General features: G+C 37.4%; 1 protein-coding gene across 1 annotated transcript in view; it reads right to left on the bottom strand.

The window, feature by feature from the left end:
* Window positions 1–7,957, bottom strand: part of cunh3orf67 (chromosome unknown C3orf67 homolog) — a 30,199-nt gene extending 22,242 nt beyond the window's left edge. The window contains exons 1-9 of the mRNA XM_022746684.1: window positions 7,900–7,957; window positions 7,672–7,761; window positions 6,974–7,067; window positions 6,804–6,876; window positions 5,580–5,694; window positions 5,331–5,478; window positions 4,298–4,444; window positions 1,823–1,995; window positions 1,584–1,692 (exon numbers count right to left, since the gene is read on the bottom strand). Coding sequence (XP_022602405.1) covers window positions 1,584–1,692; window positions 1,823–1,995; window positions 4,298–4,444; window positions 5,331–5,478; window positions 5,580–5,694; window positions 6,804–6,876; window positions 6,974–7,067; window positions 7,672–7,761; window positions 7,900–7,920 — 970 coding nt within the window. The 5' untranslated portion in view covers window positions 7,921–7,957. The remainder of the gene's footprint in view (window positions 1–1,583; window positions 1,693–1,822; window positions 1,996–4,297; window positions 4,445–5,330; window positions 5,479–5,579; window positions 5,695–6,803; window positions 6,877–6,973; window positions 7,068–7,671; window positions 7,762–7,899) is intronic.
* Between the last annotated feature and the right edge of the window lie 15,579 nt (window positions 7,958–23,536).

Below are 23,536 nucleotides of genomic sequence, written 5' to 3'. Positions count from 1 at the left end.
TCCTTGAACTGATTATGCACCGTGAAAATCCCTATTAATGAAGGCATTTCAGTAACTGAGCTTCTTACATTCATTCAGTGCAGAGGGAATAGATCCAGCTACATTATGTTCAACTGAATTAAGGAATTTTAATCCTCCATTTTTGCATTCAGTCATGCTCAAATGATGGTGTATGACAAACTGTAAAAGCTGTTATTAATTGGTTGGGAGAACATACTGTAAGAGTTGGTTCGTTTGTTGGTTCTTGCTTTTACTGATTCACAGTGCTTAGAAGAATAATTGTGTGAACTCCAAAGGCCAAAAAGAGCTGTAATGAGAGGAATACAGTCTGCATTTTTACAGTGGGCAGTCACACAGCTATTAGCCTGATCTGCATAGGTGCACATTATATTCACGTCATGAAAAGAAGCGTGTGATTTTCATCTATAAAGCTTCATTTATGACATAGGACAGTTACAGGTATTGCGATAAAGCCAGCTAGAGTCACTAGCAAGTCTTGTGGCTTCTCACTTTGTCATCAATTAAAGCTGAAAACACGTATTACTTTTTTTTAAATTAATGTTATTACTGTAATTGTATTAAATATCCTTTAGAATTGTTATTTTGACTTCATTTATGTTGTTATTATATCAGTGTCTAAGGTGTGGTAAGGTGTAACACTCATAAAAGCACATTTTCCATAGTATCATTTAAGTTTAGTAAATACTGTATATTTCACATCATCTGATCAGTAAATTAAGTTTTGATCGGTTAATGAGATTTAGTCTTCATCCCAACAAGACCAAGGTGAAAAAACTTCAGAAACCATACACTGCACACTGTACTCTTGATTTACTTTGTAGGCAAATGATAGAAGTTGGTGTTAGGGGTTGGAAGGTATTAGGGCTTGGGAGGCTAGCTGAAAAGTTGTAGAAAGTAGGTAGGGCCTTTCCAAATAAGACATTATAATGTGCCATGTAATATTTTCTTTCAACCGGATGTAACTTCTCTGGATCTTTTCCAACAACTTATCACCTGTATTTCTTTACTGGGTTCAGCTTCTCTTTAGTAGATTTCTTAGTATATACAGTATATATACTCAACCACAAACTCACTCTCTTGAGGTCAAATTGCCTCATGTGCCTCATATACTGCATGCTTCCATGCCAGCTCCCTTTTTGGATTTCTTTGCCTTCACTGATTGCTTACCTATTACCGACTCTGTTTGAACAAAGTAAATTGTTTTTTACTATACTTGCTCTGACTGCATTCTGCTTCTGGGTCCACATTACAAAAGACTATAAATAACAACATTTCTTTCTTTCTTACTTTCCTCTGCCATTAGCTGCTTCCATGTTAGCTGCTTTTCAATGGGGCCTAGGATGAGTAGCAGCAAACCCATGCACCATCAAACAACAATTTGGACCCTGATGTGAGCAGTTAATTCTCCAAAAATACACTGTTACTAGCTTACTTTTCTGGTATAGCCATTTATCATTCAATTTAAAAACTTGATAGACTGATAAGTGGAAAATAAACTATGGCTCTTTGCATGAGTAAGTTAGTGTACACAGAAACAAACTAATGAAGAATGAAAAATTTACCTCCATGAACAATGAGGGACGGCTCTCCGTCTGATAAATTCTCACTCAGTTTGGCAATGCTCTGACTTTCAGTGGAGACTTTTTGGTTCCCTCTACTGAATGGGGATCCCTGGAGGAAACAGCAAAAGAAGAAAAGCAAGTTCAAAGACAACATATTCTACTTTATGCTTATTGTAATTTATGACATGATGGTCCAAATCAATTAGGGAGATATTTTATTATAGGATTCATGCAATTACCGTATTTGAGATAAAGAGTACATTTCTATCCATTCCGTCTGAGGCTGCACTGCTTTTTCTTCCAGTTTGTGGAGGTGGTCCTGAAGCCCTGGAGCCTGAGGTTGTTTGTAAAACACCCTGGGGCCTGGTTTGTCGGTAACCGGTTGATCTGGCAGTGCCAGACTGATCACGAACTGCAGGGAAATTCCCATTATTCATGACTATTATTGACCTGTTATTTGGATACGATGTTCCTTGACTATGACTATGCTTGATTTATGGTACAGCACCACTTATCATTGAACTTCAACTATATTGAAAGTAGGGCTGAAAATATTAAGCAATTTCTTAATCTAATGCCAGTCATACTAATGATTAAGTACCCACTGCAACTTACGAAAGTTATGCTTCAGATTGACAAAAGTCACACAGTTTGTTTTGATGAAAAATACATGCATGAAGCCAGTTCACTGCGAAGGGTTCAGATGACCATTTTTAAGATCAGTGACAAGCCGCCTTCACACTAGCCACAAAGTCTTTTTTTTACCCTGAACAGAATACTTTAAAAACAAGGCTTTTTATACATTATGTACTGGAGTATGTTTTTGAGATTTGATACACTATATTACCAACATAACCAGACTATACTGTGATAAATTTCTGTTTATCTGAAGTCCGGTTGCCGATAGCTGAGCACAAGAGTCAAGTGAATGCGTCGTTTCAGTATTAATGATGTTTTACACGATTTTGTGAGCTGCAGCAGACAGTACTACTTTGAGTTAGAGCCAATTGATTAAACCATGCAGTTCACATACAAAGAAAACAAATGGTTGAATATAAATTAGACTGCTGCTGAGCTGATTGAATTGATGTTTTTCGTTAATCTGTCAATGTGTTCTATATCATCATGTGAAAATAATGGGCTGCAGTGGGAGTCGTGACATGGCAATGACCTGACCCTTTTTTATTTGTGGCACGGCTCATTAGGACAACTCCACTGGTGCTAACAGCAAAACACGCTTTCTGTCTGATCCTCATCAGAGCAGAGAGCACACACTTCTAGTCCACAAAACACGCAAAACCAACAAAATGATACAGACAAACTGAACTGGATGGCCTTAAAGAAAAAGAGTCACACTTTTTTTGATGCGGCAGATTGAACAATGAATGATGATACAAAAGTGAGATACAGTATATGGTAGTTGATGGACTAAAGAATATTTTGATCTGTGAAAATGTATTGACCTTGAGAATAACAGAATGTCTTTGGTATATTGGGATTTGTTTGTTGTTGCATGACAAAACCTACTGTAGCTTACTTTTAACAGTTTCTGACAGATTGGATACTGAAGCAACAATAGCCACAAAGCAACTTTCGTCACAGTTAAACTGGATGCCTACTTTAATAGCAATCGTTTTAATTATGATTAGGAATGTTATGCTAATAATGCAGATGCTAATTATGAAAAGATATTTTTTGCTTGTGGTTACTGCTCTCTTCTATGGGCATTGCCGGTTGACTCAACATGACTTAGACAGCTGTCAGAACAAATAAATAAGCACTGATAAAAAGGCCACAGAGGCGGTGGAACTGGATTACTGGTGCATATCTTCTTATATGAGGAGATAATTGCAGCTCTCTAAGTACAGGTGAGGCACAAATGAACACAAAAATGAAGACCGCAAGAATTTCATACGAGGAAAACAAATCGATTATCATCATATTCCCTTTAGAGAAAACTATTTCTCTACATGTAACAATCTCTGCACCATGATGCTTCTCTGTATCCTTCTGTGTACTGCATCATGGGTGGATTGTGGCTGATACTTGTACTGTAAATGTAAAAATTCACACCCTCAGAATTCCCGTCAAAACTTGCTCCCAGAAGAACCCATTCTATGAATATATGTATATCTATATGTTTTTGTTCAACACTGTATTCCAAAACCATGGGTATTAATGTGGTGTTATAACAGGCTCCATTCTACTGGGAATGCTTTCCATGAGATTTTGTATTTAAAGAAAGGAAAAGGGCAGCGGGGATTTGCTCTCATTCATCCACAAGAGTATTAGTGAGCTCATGTTGGATGTTAAGGCCTGGCTGGACTCCAGTTCATCCTGAATGTGTTGGTTGGGGTTGAGATCAGGGGTCTGTGCAGGCCAGTGAAGTTTTTCCACTCCACAATCGGAAAGCCATTTCTTTACAAACCTTGATTTGTGCGTGGGGGCTTTGTCATTTTAAAAAAGGAACAGGCCTTCCCTATTCAGTTACCACACAACTGAAGCACACTATTGTCTAAAATAGCATTGTATATAGAAATACAATTTCCCTTAACTGAAATGAGGGGCCTAGCCCAGACCATGAAAAACACACCTGTACCAAAAGAACACATAATTGTGTGGACAGGGGTCCACATTGGGCCACATAAGTTGTTTCCTTTGTTGACTAGAGCAAAATGAATCAATTCAGAAGCATTTGATTTTATCTTACCTACCACGGTCAGAATTCACAAGGCCAGTCCTCATCTCTGTCTTTTTCAGATTCTCCATGTTAAACATCTGAGTTACATGGTTTACATCTGGTGGGAACTGGCAGCCGCGAGGGATCAAGTCCGTGAGACCAGCTCCACTGAGAAACATATCTAGATTAAAATGAGAGCAATCTCAGATTAATCATAATCATAGAATAAACCAAAAACAGATTATCATGTCATGACATCACATAACAACGGTAACACTTTGATCAGTTGACAAATACAAAATGAGAGCTGCCTTTTCTGACAGGTAGTGTCAGTGTGCACCGAGTAACCACTGCATGCAGCTGTTGGCACTGCTGAGCTAAATCAGAGTTAAACAAACTAGTTGTATGCCTCTGCCAACCACCCAAGCTGCAGCAAATATGGTCACAATCTCCCCTTCCTGAGTGTTTTACAATGTCACAGTGAAGTTGACCTTTGACCATTTGTGTTTAATTGTGTCACAATTAGCGTATGAATTCATGAGGTCACAGTGACCTTCAGTTCATCTCTGAGTCCAAATTAATGTTTGCATCAGATATGATGAAATTCCTTCTGGGCATTCCTGATATATCACATTCAAAAGAGGTCACTGTGACCTTGAACTTTGACCTTTGCCGACCAAAATCTAATCAGTTCATCCTTGAGTCCTAGTAAATGTTTGTGCCAAATCTGAAGAAATTACCTCAAGGCATTACTGACATATCGCATTCACAAGAATGGGACAGACAACCTGAAAACATAATGCCCTGGCTGTCGCCAGTGTGGAGACATAAAAACACCAATGAACTCTCAGCCAACTGTCCGTTGGCCAACTGTCTGTTTCTCTCTCCACACAATATTTCATATAAACTCACAAGACTGACAACAAATTTAGTTGTAGACATTGGCTGGCCTCAATCAAAACTGCTTTGCTATTGTATGTCTTTAGTAATACTCATGGAGGAGACCTAAAGAGAAGCTGATAAAACTGTTTTTACATGAATCATTTGGGTGTGACCAAGTACATTACCATCATCTGACATTCCTGTAGGCTCTGTTTTCATGGTGAAGATTCTGCGGACTTTACAGGTAGCAAACAAAGTGATGCCATCCAGTGTCAAAAATCCTTTAAACAGTTCAGCAGTGAAGGATTCAAGGTCGAGGCACAAAGTAGACCACTGAGACATCAGAAATATGATTTCATAGTTAAAAGAATAAAAGTATGCACACCAGTGATAACACATTATAATATCTAGATAGATACTCATTAGATACTCACAATATTCCGTTTCAATCCCACAAAAGGTATCTTTGCATGTAAAATTGTGACAGACAACTCTTTATGCACTGTTGATAAATGAAGTCTTCTTTTCAGGTGCTCTGAATCAGTTATCCTGTGAATAGCAGACAACAGACCAGAAAAAAAAATTATCACCAGCATCGTTGGTGTCGCTAAGAAGTCCTGACCAGAGAAAGTCACAAGCTAAGGTAACCTTAAAGGTGTTTTCACCTTTATATAGTGCTGTGAATTCTGCTGTCAAGAGACAATCTAAGGGAAGAAGAACAATGGCAATTATTCCAGATGCTTAAAATAATGGTAAGTAAGAATGTATTTCAACTTTTGACAGTATGCCTGTCTTTGGTTTTCTATATGGCCTACATGACAGCACCTGTGTTGTATACCACAACATGTGCCTGCATTCATTTAAATTTTACCATGAAGTGAATTCACAAATAAAGAGTAAGAGTAAGTAAGAGTTAAGCACAATAAACATTTCTTGGGAACTCCTGAACAGCCTTGATTGCATAAACTGTGTTTTGTTGATCATAGGAACATTGGTATCTAATAGAATGGCATTCTCCTTTCAGTGACTAAATGCAGGAGTATTAACTAGATCTCACTGAAGTAGACAAGTACACAAGTACACAGTCAAAACCCCCAACTGGCAAAACATGTGGCGGAGAACCATAAGCACTACATCCACACATTATACTACATTTTACAAATTTGGCTTATTCATTTAAATGTAACCTGTTATTTACAATTGTTGACAAAATAAAAGCCTTCTTTGTAGAAAATAGTTTACCAATATCTTAATAACAAATGGTTATTTAAGCTATTAATAGTCATTGCTAAAATGATGCACTCAATTTTTCCTGTGGCTCAAGGGGTTTCCAACTAGATGCATATAAACTGTCTTTTAATCATTTTTTCATTGGTCTGAGGGGAAGTCAATTTGATTAATTATTGTGTAAATTATTTGCAGTATTTTACTGTATACAATGTTTACAATATAATTTTTTTTCTGGAATACATTGGTGATAAAATGCTAATTTACTCCATTAAAGGAACTTCTTAAGCCTAATTTCATCAGTTACAGTTCAGTTAAAGATCGTTTGATTGAAATCCACAACAGTGCAGACTCCCACAAATAGTGTTCAAGGTGAGCTGACATTTATAAGGTATATAAAAGTATGTTTTTAAAAAACTGACAGCACTTACGCCAGCTCAATAGAAAAGTCTTTGCACTGAGGAATATTCACTTGAAGGACCAAGAATCTTTGCAGAAGCCCAACTAAGAAAAAGAATAGGCAAAGAAGTGAATTACTTTAAATAAGTGGAAATAAGCAAAACAAACTTTATAAATGAGTGCTAGTATGGTAGTGACTTACGAGACATTTTCACACTCTCTGGCATTTGCATCTTGACTGTCTGGCTGCTTCCCTCCAGGCAGTAAACAAATCCTTTGACTTCTTTATTATACTCCTGGGGGAAGAAATAATACAGACTTGCCAGGTCTAAGTCCTTGCTGAGTATGACCACTATTGTGCACCTGTGGTATGACTGCTCTCATTGACTGCAAATGCTTGTTTTTATGAGAGCATATATATGAGCTTTGGGTTTTAAAGTCTGTGCAAAGAACAAGCTTTCATTCTCCCCTATCTAACAGTGCAATTCAGTGATAACTTGGGATTGTATTTTCCCTGAGTTTGCAATGATAGGTTCACAAGGTCTGACATTAGCGTCCCAAAACTTCAAGTGGGAACCTAAACATATGATGTAATTATGGACTGGAGCTTTCCATGATGACTGTGCAGTGTAAAGCTATAGACCTGCTTTTCTTTAGCATTCAGTCTGACGTTCCTTTTGTAATGCATTGATTCATTCAAGGTCGATAATTCAGCTCTGTGGTATTCATTAAATGCATGATGTTTGGACTATTTGATATCATTTGTTGCTTTCTCTCCAGGCCCTGTAGATGCCAGCTTCACTAACAAGTCACATGAGTTAGTTAAATCTGATTATGTGCTATAACCGCGTTTAATTACAATAAAAATGAGATAAGATAATAGCAACTCTGAAAACTCACCTTGTATATGGCCGACGGCCCACCACAGAGTTTCCATTTTGCTACAGGGTCTTTTCCCTGTCCGCTGAAGATCTCAACCACAGCTCCACCCTACAAAATTTATTGTCATTGTGAGCCTGTAGCTAATATTACACCAGACTAAAGCTCATATGAGACTAAATATAGCATATATCCAAAGAGCATGGCTTTTGCAGAATAGTTCATTTAGTTGGATTACGATAAACTTACCTGATAATTATTCCTGAACATTTTACGTAACTCCACGTGAACGTTAGGGGGAAAAACAGGTGTGTATTTACCCACATTAAATATTCTGGCTGCTACGCTATCCCAACGCGTTTCAAATAGATACACTGAAAAAGCAACGCATCTTTACAGTCTATGTTTACATAAAGTGAGTAATATGGAAGCCAGTGCAGGAGTTGTAGGACAACGGTTAGCTAAGGCAGGGTATGTCTCCATGGTTACGTGACGCAACTGTGACAGGGTCAGCAACCGACGACTGAAACCGAACCAGAGGGCTGGTTAATATGTGTTAATATGTGCACGTACAAATCTTCCATGTTAAAGGTCTTGTTCATAGCAGCATAATAGAATTGTATCAATGGTGCAGTCAATGTTGTTTTGTGCAATACAATATATTGTATTTGAGTTACTGGGCTGAAGGGTTGCAACACTGTATGAATTGTGCTAATTCTTTGAGATGTCCTGTCTGAAATTCCCTTAGTTGAACACAATTCTGAAATTCTTTTTCAATGAATATTACCTCCGAAATTCAATGTAAATCCCATCATAAAATTAATAATTAATAATATGAATAAATACAGACTAAGATATAGTATGACCATGAAATTTAACTTTTTATGGTTTGTTTTTTTCATCTTGCTTCTTTTCACAACGAGTTTATTTCAGGTCATTTTTATTTCATTCCAGCAGTTTTGATTTCAATATTTTCCAAAGTCTGCTTTTATTTTACATTTCAATTTTTACCAATAGCTATTTAATTTCAAATTGCCAGTTTTCACCACAAAGTCTTTATTTGTCAGTCAAGACAAAGTGGGCAGAGAATCACAGAAGGGATTGCCTGTTTCTTTGGTCTGAACGAGCAGACAGGCCAGTGGTCCTAAATTGCCCTAAACAGTCCTAAATTTTGTTAGCGAATGTCTTCTTCCTCATCTTTAGTCCAGTGATGATAAACTCAAAACAAAAGATAAATACATACCACTACTTACCAACTAAAAGGGCACTCGGAGAGCGCAGACCTCTGCCAAGGCCAATGTCAAACAACATACACCAGACTTCAGAGAAAAAACATCAAATTCATAGATCTGTTCCAAAATTTTATGTTTTTGTCCCTGACCCATGCCCCATCCCCCTACCAAGTTCAGTGAAAATCAGTACAGTACTTTTTGCTGACAAATAAACAGAGACGGGTGAAAACACAACCTCCTTGGCAGATGTAACAATAACTATAGATTTTGTAGAGCATGATATGATGCTTTTACCACAAATATTTTAAATAAATACCATACCTAAATATGTTACTAAACAAAACAGTTAAAAATAGACCAGTATTAAAGTTGTATCTTCTCTTGAAATGCAAAAATCCATTATTGTGTCATTGTCACTTGCTTTGTTTACCCTGGCAGCAGGGCTATTATGAGATCAAAAAGATGCCTTTTTAATTAACTACTGAGGGAGACTACATCCGGAAGTACAACTGTATGGCATACTGCTTATTAACATTTTTGCGTGTATCTGACTTCAAACACAAGGTGGTCTCAGTTATTTATGGATATAGAACAAAAGAGACCACAAAAAAAGAGACATCTGTCCAGTTACACCTGTGAATACAGTGAGTTTTATTAATCTTCAGCAAATACAGAGTTTGAAATCACTGTCCCCGTTTTCATTGTCATGCATTTTAGTGTTCACGCTCGCTGTAGTGATAGCAAGAAAGCTCTTCTGATGCAGTAGCAAACACTAAGCATTTCTGTCCTTTAAACATCCTCATGAGGAATAGTGAGAATGTAGTGTAGAAATGGGAATGCCACATACAGTAGTTAGGATGCCAAATCTTCCTACAGTGAGACACTTGCATGAGCTAGGCATTCTGTTTAAACTCCTGCTGGTTGTGTCATAAGATATGAGCTTAAGGTCACATAGAGTAGACATGGGAATACATGTACGTAAAGCTGGATTACCAAGCAGGCAAAGTGGGTAGGTGCTCTGGGGCTCTAGATGTCCAGGGGCCCCTCAAGCCCCAGGATTTCTGTATGGCTGTTTCTGTGTTATCTTTTTGGTGTACAAAAGAGTCCTATTTTGTAGGCTCTGTATCAAAATCCAGTTTTAAAAGCTTAATTATTTCATTTTGAATTATGCTTAAATGGTGCATTCTCCCACATAATGTTGTGGAAACTGCCATAAACGAACTTACACGAAGAAAAAACAGAGTTAGGTGATAAATAGGTGCAGTTGCATTTATGAAGTTGCCATCTATTGTAGGCTGCGAGTAGCATACTTAAATATGCACCAAATTGGAGGCAACAGGTTACATTCACAGTGCATTAGACAGCAGGAGGCCAGAAGCTAATTTTTACCCTCGGGCCACCAAACAGATTAATTTGGACATCTGTATAAAATACTGCTCGGAGCTTACTGCAATTGGATTTCTTACATGATATCACTGTTCTAAGATGGTGTCAAGTGTACTGAGTGGAATTTATGTTGTACATTGGATAATGTGCATTTTCAGTTCTTTTGGGTGGTTCTCTTAAATGAGTAGATGGCTTTACAGGACATTTATTGTGCTGACCCGTGGTCTAAGGACTAAAATGTTCACTTTGTTTTCCTATTGTGTTGATAATTTGATTAGAAGTCTTACTGACTGAGAGTGTAATTGTTGTACTTTATTGTTTTACTTATTCTCTTTTCTAATGTGCAGTTATGAGCACTGATGTCGTCATCTTACTGTCTAGCTGGTTGTGCATCTTAATGCATAATTAAAAGCACTTAAATACACTCTGATCAATGTTTATATAAACACATGTCCACTTGTTTGTATGAACACACATATGATTGTATATTTAAATTGCTGAAAAATAAATAAAGTATTAATTGAGGTATATCTGTAATGAAAAGCACCTCAGTGAAGTACTACTAGTAACAAATTTCTATAGCAGCACCACCCCTGGATTTACAATCACTTGAAAGAATGTCCCCTGTGTGTTACTGTTTTATTATGACACTGAATGTTGAATTGTGTAAGATAGAAATAGCATCAATAGAGCATGGCACATTGAAAGGTTCATAATTGACTTTTTTCTCTACAGGAATAGCGTGACACTGATTGGGACAGACAGCATCATTAAAATAAAGCTTGGCATGCAGTGAGCACTGACGACGCCAGTATGGAGAAATCGGTTAATACAGCAGCACTTGTTAGCGCACTTAATTATGACTAATTATTCACTCATTATTTTGAAAAGTATCTATTCATTTGCATCAGTCAAAACATAAATTAGTGCAGACAATGTTAGTTTTGATATACTGTAGACAGACAGTGACAGAAGATGTTTGTTTGTTTTTTATTCATTGTTGTAATAACGTCGCTAAAATATTCCCAAAATATTTGTATTCTCGTGAAAACTGTATATTCATCCTTACAACAACGTATGATCAGCATTGCATTTACAGAGTGTTTCATTTCAGTTTTTCATTTCATTTTGTTTTCTAGTGGGAGGAGGCATACGTGTCTTGCAGTATCTTACAGATGAGTTGCCTGACTAAAATGCATCTGAGAGTATATCATCCACACAGCAGCTGACTTCTACCGTAAACCTATTTGTATCGATTCAGTGTTTTTCTTCCCAGTGTTCATCATCATTATTCCATAAAGCATGAGCCTCTTTCAGAGTGAAAAGTGTAATAATTCACTACGAGACAGTGTAGAAAACGGTTTCCCAAAAGGCCAAAGATATATTAGCAAAGCCGCTGAAACCAAAGGGTAAAGGTTTGTCTTTATGCAAGTGAATTTCTAAGGTGTCTTTGCTGAAGTAATAAGTGAAAAAAATTAATTAACATGGAAATAAATTTGTTGTTTGGAGGTGCATTAGTAACTCACTGAAGAGCAGGCATTTTAATGGCTAAAATAAGAGATCCAATATTCTTATTGCGGAACGTATAGTGGAAAATAATGCCTATCCCTTTTCTTTACTTTTTTCATATCCAATTGTACTAATGTGAGGGATCGATTATTGAGGTGGCCAGGGTATATTTTAGATTTCAGAAGGCCAAACTTTGAAGCGACAAAATCACTATTGCAAACACTGCTCTAAATAGGATCAAATTAGGTTTTAGCAGCATTGAAGTCCCCTATATGTTGTATTTCTTTCAAATCCCTGTTGGTTACTTTCAACTTGTTACTGTGTTGATAAAAATTTTCTCCATTTGACATGATTTCATGATTTTCTGGAGCTATTCTTATGGTTATACTAGTTAATTTTGCAATTTTGTCTAATACCAAGTAATGCAAATTACATTTAGTTTCTTTGTCTGCTTTGGTAATTGTCACAAGTTTCTTTCAAAACAAAAGCGCTGGTCGTATGACTCCCTAGATAGATTATTAGATTACTACTATTTCAATTACTACTACTGCTATTATACACTTTTGTCTACCCGATATGCCACAAACATTAAAAGAAATTCATCATGAGTTATACGCTTGTTTCACTCTCACATAAGTGACCCACTTTAAAATAAAAAAAACAGGAGCATGTACCATTCCAGTCACCTTAACAGAATCTTGACACTCCAAATGGCCAACCTTGAGTAGGTAACATCTATTTATAGAGACTTGCCATAAGACATTAATTCACAAAGACAAACTAATCAAAGTGAAACGTCCGTAATCAGGGTCATCTACCAGCCTCCACCTTCTCACTTTCTGTTCTCGCTGGTGGCAAGTGGGACAAATCCTCAACTATTATGACCTCTTTTTTTGTATTCCACAAAGCCATGATTTTAATCTTAGATAGAAACTAATTGGGAAAATCACAAAGCTTCTAATGCATTGTGTCTGCTCATATTCCCCAAGACGTCTTTTACCTCATATCTGAAAAGGTTCCAAGTCTCTTACTCATATGACCTGTCAGTTGTCATATTATGATCCTCTAATTCTTACCAGAAAAAAGTAGCTGTAGCATCCACTGCAATACATTCAGTGAAAACAATCTTTCAGAGTTTATGGTCAGTAATTTACCAGTGAACTCGGGGCTCAAGTGAATGGGGCTCAGCCTCTGTCTTAATATACTGTATCACCTTGAAGAACAGCTCTTCTTTTATATCTGAAGACACATTTAGGTCACTCTGTTCTTTGTTATATCCTTTATGAAATTGTATTCAGGTAGTCTGCTATGATTATCAGGAGTGTGATGTCACCGTGTCTATTAACTTTGCGGTTGTTTAACCAAATACAAATCAGCATTTTCTGACTTTGTCTTGAGAATAACAATGAGAAAATACTAACACAGCTGCGTTTGTACTTGACAGGCATATAGCCTGCAAGAGATTAGGTTGTATCAGGGAGATCGAATGGTTGCTGTGAGGGAGCTGAGAAGCATCCCCCTCACTGAAGTGAAAAAACACACACATACTCATTGACTACGTAAACTTGGACGAACAGGCTGATAACAGAAGTTCATTTTTGTGATGTCGTACTTTTATTTTATGAACCCTACTAACCACTCTCTCTTTGAGATCTAATTCAGGGAGCAGGTTTTTATGGAGTGCACATATGAGAGAGCAGCCACAGGGCTTCAGCTGATGTCAATTACCTTGTTTGTTTGAACCAAGAAGGAGAGAGGAAAGGGGATAGAGGATTTTTGGTTAAGTCTGGCTTTTGGTTTGTATTTCTTGAGTTTAATATGTATTTTGATTATCCTGCATTAGGCAATAGTCTAATGCAAAATTTGTATTTGCGCATGTAAATATTGATAAAGTTGTAAATATGAATATGAATGTATTGTGGGAGTGGTCCTGTACCTCCCATTGGATTGAGCTAGTAAAGACTAGACATATATACTAGATGAGTAGCAGCATTTGGTGTCAGGGGTTGGAGTCTGCTCCATATGCAGAGCTACTTTTGTTGTCCACCATTGCTTGTATGACTTGTAAGAGTTTTTTGTAACTTTTTGAACCTTTTTTTGGGCACAAATAAAAAGAAAAATCCTTGCTTATCTGATGCTGTTCATTCCTCCACCACGTTACACCTCAATCCTGCTGGCCTTTATCCTGTTTGTAAGGGCTCACCACCACCAAAACCTTACAGTTGCAGAGTCGATTCTGTAAATAAAGGGGGCTAGCATCTTGTGCAAGCTGTGAAAGCTCAAATGCACTACTTCCTGTGTGACCCTGTGTGCCGATTTTCATATGGATGAAAGTGGAAATTAGGGTTTTGTAAATGGTTTTTTAAAGCTTCTTATTTAAGCATTATTATATGAAGGAATATAGGCCTTCTTCACAGAATCATGACTGAATCCCATTTAACTGCCTCAGTTTCGGGGCCCTGATATTGTGCATGCTGGCCCACTGTCATGGTTTACGGGGACACTTGAATAGAACAGAGCCAGTGTTAATGTTATTAAAGCGTGTGCTTTTCCCACCATGGCACATTAACATGGCTGCTGTTGAAAAGGTCTATTATAATTTACTCATTGAAGCTGACAAGTAACAAATGAGATTTAACTACCTTAGCTTATTCATTTTTTTAATCAGTAAAAATGTATTTTAACCTTATGAAATACACCGTCACCGCCACACTTTAGCCTTAGTAGCACTATTTTAGCTGTGTGTTGTTCTGTAGTGGATCACACAGCTAGTTCACACAACCCTTACAAATTATACATCGTTTGAAAGCTCCATGTCTCCTGCTTCTGTGCAAAGTGTTTTTAGGATCCCCATATCACTGCAACAGCTGTTGACACAACATTGAGTCAGACTTGTGGCTATGGCTCCAAACTGTTTTCCATAAAAATAGGTATGACTACAGGACTGCATATGTGCCTTTGTGTAGCTCTTATGCTCACTCTGAGTTACCTTTTAAAGGAAACCAGGGTTATGATTGTAATCACAAAAAACACTAACCATTTTATTTTATTTTCTCAATGTTATTTTCAGGCTTGTGCACAAAAATGGGGGTGTCTGGTAAAAGGTTAAAGTAATTTAAGAAAAAATCCACTAGTTTAAATGCTATTCAAAATGAAATCTTAATCTGTAATGAGAAAGTCTTAATGTAATAGAATAGAATAGAATAAAATAGAATATAATAGAGTAGAATAGAATACAATACAATAGAATAATAACTTGTCAAAAATGCATTGATGATGCATGAATGTATGGTCAGTTCATATTAGCATGGTTCATTAGGGAAACATCTTGCTATTGTTTCTAGTTTATATACTTAAACACATACATTAATGAAAACAGTTGTAAGTTGTAAAAGTTGTTCAAGATAGCCTTAGTTTCACACGTACTCTCATTTAAAATATTGTATTTTTTCAAATCAAAGAGATTAAACTACATCTGATTTGAAACATTATATTAAAGCTGATTTCCTTCATACTAAGGTATTGTCATTTAGAGTTTTTGACCTCTAAGCTGCATTGAGCAGAAGTGATCATCCTTCTGCTAGTGCCAAATGTGCTGAAATCTTTGCTATTGAATCTCTTAAATGATTTGATTAAAAAATGAAATGTCATGTCTTAATTCCCTATGTAACACAAGCTATTAAATGACACATCATTATACAGACTTCAACTTGTAACACAGTAATTCAGTTTTTCACAAAATTCATTCCAGTGCTTTTTATATTCTCTTCTATCATTTTATAGCTGTTTTGGATTACAACCTACTACCATCCAATCAATTATGATCCTGGAAGAGAAAACCTGTGGTAGAAAGTGAGCTGGAAACGGATAATGAGCAGGGACTGTCATTCAATAAAATTAGCCCGAGGCATATAAACCAAAGTCGGTAAAGTCTCTGTCATGAGGGAGAGTGTTGATTAACTTGTCGAAGTGTGCTGTTTCCAAATTACATTTCATTGCTCCTCTGAAAGTGTGGGTCACCTCTATGACAGGTGATAATTCGCATGCATGGTTGTGGACAGACAGGCTGCCTTCACTATTCAGGGGTGTCAAGTTAGAAGTTTGTCACTCTGGTTGCAGGGAAGCAGCTAAATGGACAGAAAACGCACAGTTGTGGCTTCAACAAACTGCTTCTGTGCGTTTCATCTTTAAACACAACTGTGTCCTGAGTCAAGGCTTCAGAGCAGCAGAGATTGGTGAGACACTAAGCTGGTGATCTTTGAATTGGCTAGGACCAAAAGACACATGATGAAAATATATTGCCTTTCTGATCTTTGTGAAGATAACTGGAGAGCTCTGCAGCAGGTTGCAGCAGTTTAGCTACTAAAAGGAAATGATGAAAAATGGACTATGGATCAATGTTCAACCACCCAACCCCCCCATTCTAATATTATTTTCTACCCAGGAAGATGAAAACATACAGCATAACTCACACAGTCACCGTGCATGCACAAGACCCTCACTTCCTATAAGGACCAGACCTATAGTCTGTTGTAATGTGATTTTAAATTTGCAATTTTAAACTCTTGCAACCACAAATTGAAACTCCCATGACAAAAGATGCCTTGAATATATGACCTCATCATCTTCTTCATATTCTCCTTCAGAAGGCAAAACTGTCCCTCATATATTAGGCCTGAGCAGTAAAGTATCACTTCTACTGAATCGGGTTCTTTCTTTTTTTCTTATGAAGTTAATGCATTGAATGACATTGAAACGGTGAAAGTTTTTCAAGGCGGCAAATAAGGCAGGAAGTAGGTTTACTCTTACCCTCTCCCTCTGCTCCTTAAACACACCTTGGCATGCCAGAAGCAAAAGTAAGAAGCTAAACATCTATTATATGTTACTGAGCAAATTAACATGTTTTAAGTACCTGTAGTAGTATCTGAAAACAAAAATAATATCACTTGTAATATGTGTATGGATGGACACAGTTTTTGTTTTTAATGTGATAAAAGTTGGTGATGATCTATGCTTTTTAAGTTGTGCTTTCCAGCATTTTACACCAACAAATACATGCACTTAGAGTGTAGTTCCTGTTGGCACTGCTCGCTGGAAAACACATTTCCCACAAACCAGACAAAGTGGGGAACATACAGAGTCTGCTACCTTGGACAGAAAACGATGTATTCTGACTCATATCATTTAGATTTTCAATAAAAGTGGATTTTGCTGGAGATTTTTTTTCATGGCAGCAGTAATTACTGCAAAACCTCAGTCCACATGACAGGAGTTGGCAATACCAAAACTTGTACTTTGGCAAAGCTAATAGCTCATTCTCACCAGGTTCTGTTAATGTTTTGGCAAGGCAGGGGAATGGCAAGACAGATAAATGGGAGATTTACAGGCCTCATTAATTTCCACTCTAATGACCATTAGTGGTTGTTTTTGCAGGAATACTTCAGTCCGAGAATGTGAACACTCCTTTTTTTCTTACAGTACTATTCAAATTCATTGGATGTAGTCATACATTTAATCAAATATTACATATTTATCAACTGGTTAATCTATTCATTCACTGATGAATTGTTTACTTATTGTGTGTTTACCTGTCTGTCAGGTTGTGATGAACACCATATAATGAAACATCCTCATAAACTGTCCAGCAGGCAGACAGACCAGTGAAGCTGCTCAGTACAGGAGGACCGTCGCACATGATTAAAATCCTGACAATCTCTTTATTATTGAGGACACTTTTCAATGTAATTTTTAATGTATACTTAATTTAATTTATAACACTATACTAGTGTCAAAAATTAGACAAGCACTACATTAGAATAATCATGCAATATGTGAGGTTATCTTACAGTCAGTTGGAAGTAAAAAAGTTTTAAAGTTCATTATGATATTTATATGGAACATGACAGCTCAACTTGGTGGCATATTCTTAAAGTCCTACATCAGTCATTAAAAATAGTCTGGCTCCTTCTCAGTGTGTGTTTGTTTTGTTCCTGTGTCCTCCGTGACATTTTTTTTCAGTACCCATAAAGCCAGCTCCCGAAACCAAATGCACATCAGGCTGACGTGACTGACGAGAACTCAGTGGAGGCCTCAAGATTCATCACAATAATGCAACATCATGTCCAAATAACACTGTCGTCCATGCACAGGGCGCTTTGAAAACGGAAATGAAAAGCCATTCATCTTATTCATGTTGCTGATATTGTATTAATTGTATGAATCAAACACACAGTCCATCTCAAACTGTAACTGTGCGCGGAGGCTTTGTTCTCATTTAATGAGAGGTATGCTGCTTTGGACAGTCAAAACAACTGGGACGCAGGAGAGGGAAGACCGATTTTTCTCACTGGCTCAGTTCTTTTCATGTTGTTGGACAGCTGTGAATAGATTCAAGATTGGTTAATTTGACCCTCCCCCCACCCCACACCCCCATCCCTTTGCAAAATTTATAGTTTTGTAGCTGAACGTGTTTGTGTGTGTATGTATATGTGTGTGTGTGTGTATGTGTATGTGTGTGTGTGTGTGTGTGTGTGTGTGAGTGTGTGTGTGTGTGTGTGTGTGTGTGTGTGTGTGTGTGTGTGTGTGTGTGTGTGTGTGTGTGTGTGCGTGTGTGTGTGAGTGTGTGTGTGTGTGTGTGAGTTGGAGAAAGAAAGAGAAAGACAGACAGGATTGGCTATTCTCTGTCGTAGTTGGCTTAGCTTCATTGAGAGCTCAGTGGTGGTTTTGTTAAAACCCTGATATGGCTCAGCGGTGCTGACAGCTGCACATTACTGGCTACCTGGTGCACACCTACACTACCTGCCAGAAAAGACTGCTCTGTCATTTTGTAATTTTCATCTGATCACAGTTTTACCTTTGCCCCGTCATTTTTTGCTTTTGGTCTATATATAGTTTCAGCTTCGATCTATAAATGTTGCCATTTTTATTTAGACATGTTTCTCAGTGGAGCTGCTATCATGGACTTGATCCCTCACAGATGCCAGTTTGTGGGTGTGTTTCAGTTTATAGCTGTGGTGGTGGGATTGGCACATAGTGGTTGTTAGTAGCTTCTTGCAGGTGGACATGACTCATACTATGTACAGAAAGATCACACATTTGCATTGCAAGCAATTTGGTAAATGGGTTTCTTTGTTGTTAATAACCTTCATTTTGTTTGACATGGTGCCAAATTATCTGGGGGGAAAAAACATATAATCATCATATAGGGATTTTATTATTTTATAATCTAACAGAAGGGAGGCATTAACCTTAATCACTTCTGTGTTCAAGAGTCTGTGTAAAGCAAAAGAGTCCTTTTCTTCAGGTATGCCTGTACAAAATCGAACTGTAGTTACACATAATAACGCTGGTGCTGTTATCCTAATCTCCAAGTCACAAAAGACTTAGATGGATTCAGAGTACAGTCATCTTGGTAAGTAGTAAATTTCACTACATGGAAGCGATATTTCGAGCTATATTTCATGCCAAATGTGTCCCAGTAGTTAGGGTGCAGAAGCCTTGGTCAGCTTGAATTCATCCATTCACTCCAACTGTAATAAGATTTCAAAAATAACCATAACATCTCAAACTATTTGTGCATCAGAACACACTTCTCTGCTGTCCACTCATATGCTGAATATGCTGCAAACATTAGTAGTTTCTCCAAAATATGGCTAAATACACAGCCCCCAGTTTGTTCTATTATGAGAACAAATGAGGACTGAAGATAAGACGCCATTAGGTGTGATTGCACATATACGTCCTGAGCAATGACTTATCAATAGTACTTTCATTTTAAGAGTATAACCCTTAAAAAAGTCAATGGCAATCAGCCGCAATCCACTTACAAGATAAGAGATTTATTTAAAAACCAGGGGAGAGCGACTCAGAGCCAGTCTGCATTAACATTTTAACAATTTATCACACATTATCTGTGTAGGGCAAAAATAATACAACAGGCCATGAAAGTATTGACGAAGAACTAAATAATTACTATTTTTGCCTGCATTATGATTGGATGATCGCTGTTCAGTATGGTTATATAATCTTTATTTAATCGGGTAGTCTCTTTGAGATTGAGCTCAGTTTGTCAAGATAGAGACATGAGAACAAGAAACATTAATAATCAGAGAACCATACAATCTAAGTAGGTTTTACTTGTATTTAATGAGGAACTGCCAAAATGCACCACAGTGCTTGTTTTAACCCCTTTATCATCACCATCTTCGTGATCTGCGTCCCCGAATGCAAATGGCATGTTAATCAAAACCTGACACATGCCTCGTTCTCATTAGTGCCAGCAACAAAAATTGTTTGATTTGGCTAACGTTATTCTTTAATCCCTATTGGTCATTTTAATTTAATTTGCTACTGAGTATGAGGCGTTTGCTGAAGCAAGCTATATCTTGAACACATGCCTGCACATAATAATGTCCCTGTCCACTGGGGGAATTTATTCACCTTTTATGCTTGCATTGCCACAAGCTAAGATTTTTTAATGTCATATAGTTATTCCTAAGTGGTATAAAGTTGTGTAAGTATGGAATAATATGTGATGCACAACACTGGTGAGGTGTATGTTTAAGGGTTTAAACACAAGATATGAAAACTAAGAAGCATTAAACAAGACTTGCCGATACATTCAGAATAAACATATTATTGTTGCACTATGTGGACTGAGAGTCAATGTTATGAAGCAAAAGTTAGTCATGTTTCTGCATGGTTACATAGCTAGGTTTGTTGGTGACTTTGTTCCCAGTAAATAAATAAGAACAATAATTAAACCTGCTTCAAACACATCTTCACAACCAGAGGAGAGAAAGACTGACAACAAGAAACCTTGATACTCTATCAGTGTTCTCTGTGCAACATTTTGTAAACTGACCTTGGAAAAAGCAGTTTGAAAAACATTATTATCACAAGCTACACTTCCATCCACATTTTGAGCTCTTCATTAGTCAGTGGAGTTTGGTCTGTTGTCATGAATATGGTTTAGTTGTTAACTTGTGATCAAAGTATGGTTGTAAATCTTAAAAAAAAAAAAAAAAAATGCCACTCCGTCCTCAACTTGTTTCTTTGCAGGCATGAAAATTTTACAAATGGTGAAATCCAGGCCCTGGCGGCCTCTTTGATGTCTGTTTGCTGGATTATTAATCTACTAGTTATAGTAGAAAACAGTGGAGCTTGCAGACCTCTGTGGAGGCTTGAACAATGCAAGAAAAGTATTACAGGAGAAACCTGTCCACTTGGCTGGAATGTTAAAGTCTCAATGTTAAAAATACAAGCAACAAATTCTAAGTGAATGGGGATATTTATATGCCGTGTGCGTTTTAGCCAGGTCTCAATACAAAACAAACCAGGCGTAGTGAACAAGATTTAGTGCAGGACACACTGGCTCCATTGTTGGCATTTTGTAGAGCTCAGCACTTGGCGCTTGTGTAACATTAAAAGGGCATGTTGGCATCACTATATTAACACACCCTGCTCCCTGCCTCAGATACACACACAGTGAAATACAGACCTTTTTCCCATTCATTTGGGTTGTTGTGGGTTGAATCGAGGAGTGTAATGATCAGCAGGTTTCACTTCTCGGGCGTATTTCTCAGCACAGAGAAACTTTTCATTGTGTTGCATTAGGTTGAATATTGATGGGCTGCTTTGTAGTATTTTCAGTTTGGTTTGTATCTCACTCCAAAATACAGTTGGTGGATGCCTCTGCTATGTATGTTGCAGTAGCATGTTGCCATAACAACCTCAGCCTCTTTGATTTGTTGATTTGAGTGGTGTCCTGAGGTCGGCTCATTTGTATTATAAATTGTGGTTTTCATTTTATTTAATATTGTTACTATAGAAACACACTATACATATAAATATTTGATCTGTTAGAAATTTATATTACACTTACATATATGTGTCTTACAGATCATGCAAGAAAAAAAAGAAGAAAGAAAAAAACCCTGAAAACCAGTTGGTGTTTTAGGGCCAAGCTTATGTACTAGGGTTATTTCTCGAACTGGGCCCAATGACAACATAGAGCATCTCAGAAGACTTGACCTCAAACTGGGGCTGTTTTAAAAATCAGGTGAGAAGAGGCACCTGATAAGATAAGATAAGATAAGATAAGATAAAATAAGATAAGATAAGATGAATTTTATTAATCCCACTGAGGTAAATTTGCACCGTTACAGCAGTAGCAGGTTATAGGCGAGGTTGGAGGGAAAAAAAGCCTTGTGATTGTATATCCTCAACCAATCAGTCCAATAGCAATTTACATGCATGTTTGTGAGTTGATCGACTGCAAGGTCATCATTTGTTTAAAATCTCAATTGCACAGACACACAGTATAGCACTTAGTTTTCTTTATCGCTGACTATATACAGGAAGTATACAAACTAGCATGCTCGAATAATGCAAATACTAACCTAGTAAGATGGAAAATCAGGAATTTACATCTTAGATCTCAGTTCTATAACTGACAAATGACAATCAATACAGTATTTAATGAATCCATCACCGGAAGAGCTTCCTAAGTGTTGAGTCATGTCTGTAAAACATTTGCCAGTAATCCCCAGTCCGCCTGTATGGCACCTTTGACCACAGACAGCGGCACTCCTTTCATCATTAACCTTTACCTCTCTTTCAAATTACTGTATAATAGAGTAAGGTAATCTTTGGCTCTGCTTAGAGGAGACCTTATGCACTGCATTTAGTTCATGGCTTTCTACAGTCTTCTTAAGATAAAAAAAAGTAATTTCTAATACATAGAAAGATAAGACCCTACGGAAACTTTCATTTTCTGCTGTATGGCATTTTGAACTTAAGACAGAATCTTTACTTCATTATCTGTGAGTCTAGAGACTATTATTCCCTGCATAGTGTCAATGGCCCCATTCTTTGTGTTTCTTATGTTCATTTCCGAGCTTCCAACTCTTCATCACGCTAGGTGTTAAAGCATGACTGCAATAATTAAATAACTTGTGCCCTGAATAAATGTGAACGATAATAAAAAAAAAAGTGATTCATTCGCTGTCATTTAATATCAGCGAGGAAGTGAGGGGGAGACTCCTTTCTGCAGCTCTTCAGGTTTAAGACCACATGGTTGACAATTCTCCAGCCCCTGCAGCCATAACAGTATTCTCAGATCTGCCTCAAAGTGACTCATCAGCCTGCGGGCCCCTCCACCACTCCTCTTCCTAAAGCAGGTCTGCCTCTTCTGGGGATGAAGATTTCTTCTGAGCCCCAGAGCATCACAGTTATTTCACTCCAAAGATGTTTTCTTTAAGGGAAGGTGAGGTCATTGCTTCGCCTGCTGTGGGCACACAATACACCTTGTGCTCATACACCATTTTAAGTGATCCCATGGGTCGTTCTACAGTTTTCCCCATAGAAACCACAAAACATGTGGTCAGTTGTTGTAAGTTCTAAGGGAAAAAAAAAATCTGAAGCAGAACATAAAATGTCTGATAAGAAAATTACCAGGAAGTAGGATGGGAGGGGTGGAGATGGGTACTTGTTCTTGGGTTCATTTTATTCTTATGTTCATGTCGTCTCTTTTCTTGTTTGATCAGACAGTTCAACTCTGTAATAAACTAATTCCGGTGTTCTTGATTCTTTTGAATAGAAATGTTCACTGAAGGTTTGATCACATCCAATTTCCCCTTTATTCAAGTCTTCAGTGCATTTGGTTTGTGTGCACCCAATAAAAGAATAACAAATAAGATGTGGTGCCTTAAAGGGGTATTCATCCACAATGTACTGGGACAATGGAGTTTAATGGTTTG

Source organism: Seriola dumerili, unplaced genomic scaffold (genome assembly GCF_002260705.1).
Source record: "Seriola dumerili isolate Sdu_G_001 unplaced genomic scaffold, Sdu_1.0 BDQW01000109.1, whole genome shotgun sequence".
NCBI lineage: Eukaryota > Metazoa > Chordata > Actinopteri > Carangiformes > Carangidae > Seriola > Seriola dumerili.
This window is presented reverse-complemented; position numbering and strand designations above follow the sequence as displayed.